Source organism: Pelodiscus sinensis, chromosome 7 (assembly GCF_049634645.1).
Source record: "Pelodiscus sinensis isolate JC-2024 chromosome 7, ASM4963464v1, whole genome shotgun sequence".
Taxonomy (NCBI): Eukaryota; Metazoa; Chordata; order Testudines; family Trionychidae; genus Pelodiscus; species Pelodiscus sinensis.
This window is the reverse complement of record NC_134717.1, coordinates 46,344,625-46,356,974: the sequence shown is the minus strand read 5'-3', so window position 1 is coordinate 46,356,974 and position 12,350 is coordinate 46,344,625. Positions and strand designations below refer to the sequence as shown.

The following is a 12,350-nucleotide window of genomic DNA, read 5'->3' as shown; positions in this document are numbered from 1 at the left end:
CAAGGATCTTTGAGAAGGCGAAGTGATTCCATTTAGAAATTCTATAATAGCACTTTTTAAAGGGTGTAGAGGAAAGCATGATTATCCACAAAAAACCATAGTAGGGGAGACACACCATATAGCACAAACAAAACAAAAAATAAAGGGAAGTTCCCCATGCCATTCACACAAGCATGGAAGAATTCTGCAGTGGAACCTCGGCACACAATTCCAAAATGCTATGTAAACAGCGGAACAACCCAGGTGAGTTAAGGATGACAGCATTATTCTGTGGCCTGAACTGTTCCTGACTGCATTAGTTTGCACTTTCAACCGTCCCTTACCCAGAGAGTGACTGTGTGTATTTTTTTTTTTAATTCAGATGGTTTCATTCAGATTAGTGGCCACCCAGATACACACATGATGGATCCCTTCCATTTTACCATTCATTATATGTAGATTTACATTGTCTAGCAAGGATATATACCAAATACAAAAGCGACGAGGAGTCCTGTGGCACCTTATAGACTAACTGAAGTGTAGGAGCATAAGCTTTTGTGGGCAAAGACCCACTTCGTCAGATGCATGTAGGTGCCACAGGACTCCTCGTCGCTTTTCCAGATTCAGACTAACACAGCTACCCCTCTGATACTTGATACCAAATACAGCACTTCTACACAATCATTCTAATTGCTAGGGCTCTCTAGGGAACACCGGAGAGTTTCATGTTTACTTGTCAATGCTCCCTACCGATTTCCTAACCAGGGTAAAAAAAACCTTTTGGTCATTGCTCTCTTTTGCTAGTTATTAAAATTACTGAAAACTAACACTTGACACTCTGCCATGGCCTACCTCATTTTCTGATGAACTTGCTGACAAAAGCACTTCCTGTGCATCAAAGAATTCAGAGACAGATTCAGACATAGAGAGCCTGCTCTCATTAGAAACTTGCTGGGACAGTGGGAGATTGACATGGATTTGTTCACCAGTCTGTAAACAAAATAAACATAAGGCTGTAAACTACTATTTTTAATAAAGCTTAAACTATGCATACAAGGGAAAGATATGCAGCATAAGAAAAATTACACATGTGAAACACTTATTTGAAGTTCATATTTGGGCTAACTTGCGTACAATTCAGAAATGAGACTTGAAATATTACAAAAAAATGTCCTCTGAATAATTACACATCCATTAAAATAAGATACACTCCTTCTTTTGATCACTATTCAGCAGCAGTTTCAGGTAAGCTTTAGTAGTATGTATAACCACAGATCCAGATTCTGTATCCAGAGGAACAGTTTTGCAGATTTCAGTTGTATAATGCTAAAGCATTTCAATTATGAGCTTCAGAGAGTCTGGGGTGGAGACGTCTTTCATAATACTTTTAATTAACCAGCATGGGACCTAATCTTGATACAACCAAAACAAAAAATGGCTTAGAAGGCCAGGGGATTATTTTTAATTATTATTTTCAAAGATAATTCCCCTCAATGTCAGAAGCAACAGAATAACCTGTTGAAATGTGGCTACATTCAGAAAACTGACTATTGCAACTTCTTACTCTATAGCAGGGGTGGGCAAGAGGCTGCCAGTGGACGGAATCCGGGCTGCCTTAGGAATTCCTGGATTCCTCCATTAATATCCTGAAAGAGTGCGACCCTCAAACCACTTTCCAAAATCTCGGAGTGCCCACCCGTGGGTTAAAGCCTTAACGCAGCCTTTTTTCTATATTTTTATTTTGTTGATTAACATTGTTCATTAGTTATGACATTTACATTTATATTTTGGTATAATTGTGTTTGATTGCTGGAGCTCATAGTATTGAACCTGCTTTCACAAGGTCTGAATTTGACTCCCTCTCTTCCTCACTCTGGGTATGTCTACACTACAAAGTTAGTTCGAACTAACAGACGTTAGTTCGAACTAACTTTCATAGGCGCTACACTAGCGCTCCGTTAGTTCGAATTTAATTCGAACTAGCGGAGCGCTTAGTTCGAACTAGGTAATCCTCATTCCACAAGGATTAAGCCTAGTTCGAACTAGCTAGTTCGAATTAAGGGTTGCGTAGCCCCTTAATTCGAACTAGTGGGAGTCTAGCCTTCCCCAGGTTTCCCTGGTGGCCACTCTGGCCAACACCAGGGAAACTCTACTGTCCCCCTCCCGGCCCCGGACCCCTTAAAGGGGCACGGGCTGGCTACGGTGCCCGTGCCAGGTGCAAGCCTGCCAGCACCCAGCCAGCAGACCCTGCACCTGGCACGGATCGAGCCACCCACCCAATGCCCCCCAGCCCTCCCCCTCTTCCCGGGACCAGGCTGGTGGCTCCCAGGAGCTTGCCCAGGACCGCAAGAGGCGGGCACCCGCCTGGGCTAGTGCGGACATCGTGGACCTTGTCCACGATCTCCGCACTAGGCACAGGAAAGTGGCCGTCTAGGGCAGGATAGCTGCCAGCCCGGCCACCCAGGAGAAGGTGTGCAAGAGAATCAAGGGGGTCCACTGAGACCCCCGACCCTGAGCCCTGAGCTTACAATGGCCGTCCTGGGTCAGACCAAAGGTCAATCTAGCCCAGTAGCCTGTCTGCCGACAGTGGCCAACCCTAGGGACCCTGGAGGAGATGGACTGAAGACAGTGACCAAGCCATTTGTCTCGTGCCATCCCTCTCCAGTCTTCCACAAACCTTGGGCAGGGACACCACTCCTACCCCCTGGCTAATACCACTCCATGGACCCAACCTCCATGACTTGATCTCACTTCCCTTTAAACTCTGTCCCAGTTCTAGCCTTCACAGCCTTCTGCAGCAAGGAGTTCCACAGGTTGACTCTTTGCTTTGTGAAGAAGAACTTTCTGTTACTAGTTTGAAGCCTGCTACCCATTCCTTTCCTTTGGTGTTGACTCTTTGCTTTGTGAAGAAGAACTTTCTGTTACTAGTTTGAAGCCTGCTACCCATTCCTTTCCTTTGGTGTCCTCTAATCCTTCTTTATGGGAACTAATGAAGAACTTTTCTGTATGCACCCTCTCCACCCAACTCCTGCTTTTAGAGACCTCTATCCTGTCCCCCCTCCGTCTCCTCTTTTCTAAGCTGAAAAGTCCCAGTCTCTTTAGCCTCTCTTCATATGGGACCTGTTCCCAACCCCTCATCATTTTAGTTGCCCTCCCCTCTCCCACCCTCTCTCTTCCCCTCTCCCACCTCCTTTTCCCAGTCTCCCCCAGTTTTGTTCAATAAAGACAGATTCCATTTTGGAAGACACGTTATCTTTATTTTGTACATCAAGAAGAGGGGCTAGGGAAGGGTAAGTGGAAGGAGGTGAGGGAGGAATGGGGCACGAGCCCCCGATGGGGAGGACTGGGCTGGCTCTGCGGGCTTCTGGGGGTGGAAGCTCTCCTGCAGCCCCCCAATTGCCCCCTCTCCCCAGATGGCAGCCTGTGGCAAGTGCAGCCGGGCTGATGGCCGAGTGCTGTGATGTGCCCAGTGTGGGTACTCCAGGCAATCCAAGCCAGGACTGCTTTGCAAGCGGGGCACCCCTGAGAACTGTCTGTTCGGGGTAGGGGTCGGGACACTTTAAGCACAGCCCTCGGCTAGCCTGAGACAGCACCTCCACGCTCTAAGTCCTCCTCTGATGCTCTGCCGGCACTGCTTCCGGCCATCCTTAAGTCCGGTTCAGGGTCCACTTAATGTGGACATGCTAGTTCGAATTAGCAAAACGCTAATTCGAACTAGTTTTTTAGTCTGGATCCGTTAGTTCGAATTAGCTTAGTTCGAATTAACTAGTGTAGACATACCCTCTGTGATGTAATCATATGTACAATGTGTGTTTATCTTTCTATCAGGTTAACACAAGAGTGGGCAATCATTTTTGATGAGGGGTGTGGGGGGAGCACTCCAACATTTTGGAAAGTGGTGGAGGGCCGCACTCTTCTAGGATATTAATGGAGGAATTTCAGGGTCTGGATGGAGGTTGGGTGCAGAAGAGAGCTTGGGGTAAGGGATTGGGGTGCAGGAGGGAGAAGAGGATCTGAGAGGGAGTTTGAATGCAGGATGCGGTTGTGACCTAGGGCAGGGGACTGGGATGCAGGATTTTGGGATGTGTCCTAGGGTAGGAGGTGATTGTGATTTGGGCAGGGAATTGGGGTGCCAGATCTGGGATGAGGTATGAGGGCAGAAGCTTGGGGAATGGGGTGCCAGTGGCGCTTACCAGCAGAAACCTAAGGCAGACTGACTGTTGCAGGCTGCTCTACGTGGCTCTGCTCCAGGCATTGTCAAGTACTCATTCAATTACATAAAAAATACAACAGACTCTCACTAATTCCCACCTCACTAATCCATATGCAATAATTATTAAAAAATAAGTGGGGTTCTCAGCAGAAATGTAATAGCAGAGTTCTCCAGTGAGATCTCACATTGCTAAAACTTCATTGTTTTCATAAAAGATACTATGGAATACATCTTCTTTGTCTTTTTTATATATAAATGTGTCTGCTCACTTATATGCCAATTTGCAAAATTCAGTCATTTGTAGTTATTAGTGAGTATTAGCTAGATTCACTCAGACACTAATTCCATTAAAGGCAGTCTTACCTCATCAGGACTAGGGATAATATTTACACTGACAACCTGATCACAGATAACAGATTCAGAATGTATTCTGTTCAAGCGACTCCTTAGTTCAGCATTCTGGTTGAGAGCCTTAAAATAATAATTGCACATTTAATTTCAAATTTAAAAAATCAAAATAAAACAGCAAAAAACAAAACAAAATGGCAGCTTTCCAGAAGCATCCTAACAAATTGAATCTCCTTAGCCTTTTACATCCTTACTGGCCATCAAGTTTGTGATTCAGATCTTTATTTTGTTCTTTTGAGTTCAGCAATTTTCACGTTAAGGACAGTGATGTTCTTCTATAACACAGCAATGGTATTCTGCCCAGCTCAGTTCTTTGTGTAGCCCGAAGTGTTTGGGTGATATACTAGTGGGTTATGCACCTTCTGACAACGGGGTGTGAAAACAGCAAGGGAGAATGAAACTGCATCAGATTATTAAAATGATATCCCCACACTTATGCAAAAAGTGGCATCACTTGTGTTATAGATGTGAAGCAGGGACTGAACCTTGACTGCCAGCATGAAGAGCAAATCAAAGGAAACAGCTGACCTTAATGCAAATACAGAACAGTTGGCTCATGAAGGGATTTTCAAAATACTCATATTAAAGAAACATATACACAGAAACATTAGTATCACCTATTCACAGCCCAAGGTGAACAAGAACTTCCCAGATAAATACACAGGCAAGATTTTTGGTCCAAATGGCTTATACTCTAGACAGACAAAGGATGGGGAGATGGGATGCAAGAGGAAGCAAGGTACTGAGCAATAAAGTTAGTTAGTTCATGTATTGTAATTCCACAGCCTTTTCTTTAAGTTTTCTAATGCATCCAGAGGAGAGGATTAGGTTGTACAGGTCTCTTGAAAGCTGTGTGCTTTAAGGAAGAACTTGAGGGTGTCAGGAAAATGTTCCAGGAGGAGACAATGGCACAGGAAAGGCATGGCGTCAAGGCCAAGCAGCTACTAAAGCTTTGTCTAAATTGCAAGTGGACTCCTGTGCCAGGCCTGCGCCAGCTGACAGGGCTTGTGAGGCTCCAGCTAAGGTGCTATGTAGTTGCAATCAAGCTCTGGGACCCTCCCACCTCACAGGGTTCTAAAGCCTGGTCACCAGCCCAAGCATCTACACCACAGTTCAACAGTCCTTTAGACAATTCCACACACACAGCTGGTCCATGCCATCTGAGGCAGGCTAAGCAGCTGTTCAATTGCAGTGCAGATATTTAGGCTCAGGAATCCTCTCACCTCACATGGTCCTAGAACAGCGATGGGCAATAACCGGCCTGCAGATGGAGTGGGCTGGCGCAGCTGTATTTATCTGCACCTCCACAGGTATGGGTGCTTGTAGTTCCCGTTGGCAGCAGATCACAGCCAATCTGAGCCATTTCCTGGTGGTTCATATTAGACCCCTACCATGGCATCACCCTTGTTTCTTACACTGTTTATCCTTACTCTGAGACTTTCAACCAACCTGTCTCCTATTTCCATCTCAACCTCAGTCCACCCATATACATTTTTCTGAGCAAGCTGTAACCTTGTATGCCTATATTCCAGTCAAATCAGAAATATGGAGGTTTATATTTGGTAAATGTGCATTTATCTGCATACAGTTGGAGCCATTCAATTTTTTGTGTGTGTCTAGCAGAGTAAGAATGTTATTCTTTTTTTCCTTTCCCGCGTCCTGTATCTGATGGAAGGTTGCAGACTTCAGTAAGGGAAGAGCTAAATTTGACTTCACATGTAACTAGTCAAATCAAGATAGCTCATTGTACTTTACATATAGGTGAAAGTTTTTTTGTTTTTAAAGCTAGACACATCAGTAACCATCCTCACCCAGACAGATGAAGTCCCTCACAAAATGAAAACAATGGAATCCCTTAGTGAGGCTGATAGTTCTCTCTGCCCATTATTTGGAAATATTACACCTCCTTCCCTTTACAACCTCTCCCCAGGCCGTCCTCCATAGGTTACAGTCCTTGGGTAGTGGTCACTTCAAGAGCATGCATGAAGAAGAATAGTCCAAAATGCATTCTATACTCCCCTCCTTTCAAGAGAATTTGCTTCCGAATCAGCCATACTGAAATGAACGTATGAGGGCAACCAGATTTAGTAAACTCAAACTGATATATTTGAATACGTGTTCATTTCACAACACATTATGCATTCAAAGCTTCATGAATAAATTAATAACAAAGGAATTCCACTGACTCAAACCCGTAGTATTCATTAACTTTTTTCTTTTTTGTTTGTAAGATTCAACTAGCTCTAGGTTAGCCCAAGTGCATACTTCATATAAGAATAGAAATTTATATGCAGAACAGTGGTGAACTCAAGACTAAAGCTCATTATGTACTGCCGCCTCTACACCCCCTCCCAATATGAATTGCCAGTTGCCTCAGAGCTGATCTGTACATATCCAGAGATTCATTACTAAGACTAGAACTGGGCAGGGGAAAAAATCTGCTCTCTTGAGCTTTAAATTAGTTTTATTTATGCATCAGTATACGTGGGATGTAGATAATAAAGTGTAAGTGTGGGTGAGAAACTGAGTGTCAAATTATTATTCTTCAGCTTCTTTTAAAATGTATCTAGAGTTAGTGTTTGTGACAGCAGCTAGAGTGAGAGCTGTAAAGACTGATGTCTTTTATTTATCAGTAAAATAGATATTGCACAGTTTGAGTTTCCCAATCACATAACCTTGAATGGAAAGTATTACCACTAGAGAAAGTAAATTAGCTCAATTTCCATTCCCTCTCCACTAAGACCATCAACTAGGATTTCCTAGTATCACAATAAATTTTGTTAAGAGGACTCCTGGATTCTAGGAAGTAGAAAGGCCATCAACTCATTTCATAGCAAACAGCTGTAAGTTGCTACTGATCTAGGCTGGATTTGTATCAGTGACCCAGGGCAGGGACCAAATCAAAAGAAATCTGAAAAAAATGTTTAGTTTAGAACCAAAACTGATTTCTTCCCTCACCGAAACAAAGATAGATAAAAATTCAAAACATGGTGAGTCAAAGCAACATTTTGAAACAATATCAGTCATTTATTTTTGAAAATGTCAGCATAAACCATTTGGACTTTTAAAACAATCCCCTCATTTTTTATGTGGCCAATCTTTATGTAATGCTGCAAATTATTATAAGAAGAAGATTATAGTTTAGGAAATTATGGGTAAATTTGGGTAAATTGCAGTTTGAATTTATATTTGCATGTTTTTTTGCTACTTCTTACATACTTAGTGTTCCCTGTTAGTCTATACTTCTTCAGAGTGAAGGTAATAGAAGAATACCCTAGGTCCTCATTACCCTTGAAAAGCTAGGGACCTCTTCTTGACCCATAAATTCCAGAAGTAGGATTACTTGGCAACCGGAGGAAGTAAGTCAGACTGAATTGATTTAGTATATACTTTCTTAATTCCATATTACATAAACTGACCCTGGTTTTCAGATTATTTTTTTAGAATGAAGGTACTTACTAAAGAGCCTATTAGCCTGACTGGCTTTTAGTGAAAGGTTTTAGAAAGCACCCAGAACTGGCTAAACTCTGCTCCTGCTGAAGTCAATGGTAAAACTCCCTGTAACATTAGTGGGAGCATAGTTTGGCCAACACCAAGTGCTTTTGGAAATTCTAACTTAAAGTTACATATTCAATACACTGCAAGATCACAAAAACAATGAGGAGTCCTGTGGCCCCTTAAAGACTAACAAATTAATTTGGGCATTTGTTAGTCTTTAGGGTGCCACAGGACTCCTAGTTGTTTTTCCTGAAACAGACTAATACAGCTGCCCCTCTGAAACTTGTAAGACCACAGCAATGAAACTTTGTTAACATTGGTTTGTTGGAGACTAGGAACAGCAAGAAATCTAATCCCTGGATGCAAAATTTGAAAATTGTGCACTTTGTTACCCATTATCATTTTTGCAATTGGAATAATGGATGTATGGAATAAATCCGTGAATGTTCATTAATCATTTTTAAATTAATGTATGAAAACTGAATAAAAATAACCTTGAACAGTAGTTTTAAGAAATATATCTAAGATTTTCATATAAAATATTTCATACCTCAGTTCTATCTCAGATACCAAACACAATGAACACATGCAAGGAAATAAGAGACACTTAAATCTTTCACATCTAAATTTCTTAGTTTTCTTGGGGCTCATTCAGATTGCTCCTACTCTCTAACACATTTGCAACAAAAAAAACAAGGGTAGGAAAGCAGTTTAAATTTACCATTATTTAATTTTTAATGAGAAACTATTTGTATGCAATATTTTGCATTTTCCATGCCATCTCTAGAAGTAGCAAACAGAATAGACAACAGGCATTTGGCAAGGCACGAAATTCCGCAAACCAAGGGCAATACCTGAGAAAGTGATTGTCTGAGACATGATATTTGTGCATTGTGGCCTGTTACATCCTGTTCTGACACCATCTGCTTAAGCTTCTCTTTCTCAATGGCTATGCTGTTAAAGGCAGACTTCAAAAGAGAATGAACTGGAGGAAAGGAAAAAACAAAAAACAAATATTTCCTGAGACAAAGTAATACACCTTGCTTGTAATCAATAATAATAGTTGTGATGCACACATCCCAAATTTATAGACATAAGAAACGAAAGCCCAAATTTTCAAGAGTCTGTGCCTAAACTGACTGTACACATGCATCAGTTGAGACTGGTGTGTGGGCATGCACACACACACACGCGAGCTTGCACATACTCTTGTCTTATGTGCACATATTGGTGGTTGTGCATATGCAAGTTGGGTATGTGTAAAAGTTCACATATTCTTTTGAATATTTGGGCCTAAAGCTATTTCTCCTCCTCTTTGTAAAGCAAATTAGCTTGTTCCTTAATTTTTCTTTTTCAAACTGCATTTATGTTCTATAGTGATTTAATACTGCATTACCAAAGAGGATTACTTTGATCCTGAAACAGAACCTTTGATGATCTAACACTGTGGAGGGAAGCAGTGGGTGGTATGTTTTTCCCATTTCATGTATTAGCCAACATTATAGTACACAGAGCCCATACAATGTAAGTTGTGTAAGACTGTTTGCAGCTCGTGTGTCACTGTGGCATATCATCACAACATAGTGTTAGCATGATTATTTCAAATCCAATTATTTAAAGCCTTCCTTCAAAAGAAACATACGTACATATGAAAAGAACCCTGTTACTAGGGAAAAGAACACTTCTGATCATTGCTAAATGTAGTTTAGCAATGCATTCCTTGCAATCAGAAACACTCATGTGTTTTTCAACCCCTCCCCCCAATAATAATGAAAAAGAGATGTTTTACAAGTATGTGAAACACTTGAAATAAATCAGCCCATGTGCTCAGATATGGAACATTAAAACATCAGAATCTTTTCTGAATGACCGTTTCAACATAGAAACCCATAGATGAAGGAAAATAAAAGTTGACCTTTCTCATACATAAAACGTATGCTCCTTTGCTTTTAAGACGCTGTCTCTTTTAGAATTAAAAAAACTATAAGGTAAAAAACACTTATTTTTTCAAGAAAATTCTGCCCCTCATCCCTACCTCTCTCCAATTTTTATTGGTTTTTTAATTGTTTCCCCCATATATTTGCAGGATAGAATCAAGAAATACATACTGGCTCCTGAAACCTTACTAATTAGACATGAATCATTGAAATGGTCACTGCAACTTACTCAAATTCTTGAAGCGTTATACTAACTGCTTCTGTGTGAATTTAAAAAGCTCAATTTTTCCTTTCTTTCATGAAAGTATTTTCCTTCATTAAACACTTGTACCTCTCCATATTTCTGTAAGTACAGACATTACTCTCTTCTGAAAAATGTGACCCAAAATGTGGAAGTTATACATGGAAGGCCAAATTTTCTCCCTCATAAATGGAGACAATCCCATTGAATTCAATATTTGCACTTAGGAGAATATTTCATCAATAAATTAACCTGATATTTATAAATATACTTATTTCATGATCAAATAAAAAAAACAAGTTTTTGCATATTAAAACAGAATCACCAAAAATGCATGTGTTCTCAATTCAAAATGAAAATTTTATATCAGATGCATCCAGTTTATCTGGTGGATCTGTCTCTAGACACTGTTAGTTTTGGTCCCTGAACTGAAAATACAAAGTTCAACTGATTGGTTAGGATATATTTTGTGTGTGAAATGAACTCAATATATTTCAGATCTCCTTCCCTTTTCCCATCCTCCCTCCACATGTTTCAAACATGCTGTTATTTTAGGGCAGTGGTCTCCAACCTTTTTAACCATATTTTTCACTTTAAATGCAATGTAAGATTTACCTCAAACCCAAATACCCTTGCCCCACTTCCTTCTCATCCCTTCTTTGAGGTCCTGCCCCTGCTCCACCCCTTCTCCAAGGCCTCACCCTGCTCACTTCATCCGCCTTCCTTCCCCATCCTCACTCATTTGCACCAGGCTAGAAAGAGGGTTGGGGTGCAAGCTCTGGTCTTGGACCAAGGGGTTTGGAGTGTGGGAGGGACTCCAGGCTAAGCCCAGGGTGGAGGATTGGGGTCCAGGAGGGGTTCTGGGATGCAAGTTCTGGGAAGGAGTTTGGGTGCAGGGAGACTCATGTCTGGGGCATGAGGTTGGGCTCAGGAGGAGGTTCAGGACTGGAACAGGGGTTCAGGAAGCAGGCTCTGGCTGAGCACCATTTAACTGAGACGGCTCGTGTTCAGTCAGGAGATGAAAGTGAAGGACAGTGTGTGTTTGTGAGAATGACAGAAACATACAGTATGTGAGAGTGATAGAGATCTGTGTAGGGTAAAGGAGTGGGGGGGAGGACGGATACCCTGCACAGCAAGCAGGAGGCTCCCAGGGGGCAGCTCCAAGGCAGAAGGCAGGAGCAGCGTGACAGTGGGTGGAGGGGCAACTGAAGTGCCAGCGCTTGATAGCTTCCTGGCCAAACCAGTCAGGATCACCTGTCAGAGGCTTCAAGATCTACCAGTAGATCCTGATCTACTGGCTGATGACCACTGTTCTAAGGGAATAATTCACGTCTCTCTTTGCCTATTGCAGGTCTCATAAGCTTGCCAACACAATAAGTCAGAATCTCCAGATTTCCTAATTTATTTGGTAAAATGTAGTCAGTTATGCTGGGTCCAAATCCAATTCCTATTAAAGTCAATGGGGTCTTTGCATCAGGCCTTTAATTTGTCTCTGTGATCCTAAAAACTCCTCAGTGCCTAATGGCAAGGGGTATACCACTTAATAATGGTAACTGGGCCATTCTTAGGATTTATGAGCCTCTACACAGTACTATTAAGCCGGTGCTCCTATCCCCAAAATGGGGTGGGGGAAGGAGGAGGAGAAGGAATGATAATTTTTTAGAAATGTGATTTTATAATCTTCATCAATACACCAATAAAATAGTTTTAAAGCAAAATGTAAACGAAGGTCCTGTAGACTAGCGCAGCAAATTCAGAAACTGACAGTATATATCTGCGGTTGGCAAATACCTGTTAAAATGGTTTAATTAACATTTGAATGGCTCTTTCACAGTTCACTGTTCTGCTAATAGGTCTGGCAGACTTTTTCAGTTTTAAGTTAATTAGATGATTTCCAGAGGAAGTAGAGCCACAGGACCAAGCACAGGAAAAGCAGGTAGTTGGACATTAAGACCCGGTGGTGCCCCAAATTTTTCAGGTGCCCTACGTAGCTGCACATTCTTCATATGTGTAAGGGTAGCCCTGCGTGATACATTGTGGTTCTCCAAAGATTATCACAGAATCATAGAAATTT

The 12,350-nt window shown here is 41.7% G+C and overlaps 1 protein-coding gene across 6 annotated transcripts in view; it reads right to left on the bottom strand.

Moving 5' to 3' along the window:
• The window catches only part of OSBPL6 (oxysterol binding protein like 6), a 178,378-nt gene that overhangs the window by 29,214 nt on the left and 136,814 nt on the right, over positions 1-12,350 (bottom strand). For all 6 annotated transcript variants that reach the window (XM_025182804.2, XM_006119448.4, XM_014571709.3 and 3 more), the window contains 3 exons: positions 8,953-9,083; positions 4,556-4,663; positions 832-969 (listed from right to left, as the gene is read on the bottom strand). In XM_025182804.2, the coding sequence (XP_025038589.2) occupies positions 832-969; positions 4,556-4,663; positions 8,953-9,083 (377 nt within the window). The remainder of the gene's footprint in view (positions 1-831; positions 970-4,555; positions 4,664-8,952; positions 9,084-12,350) is intronic.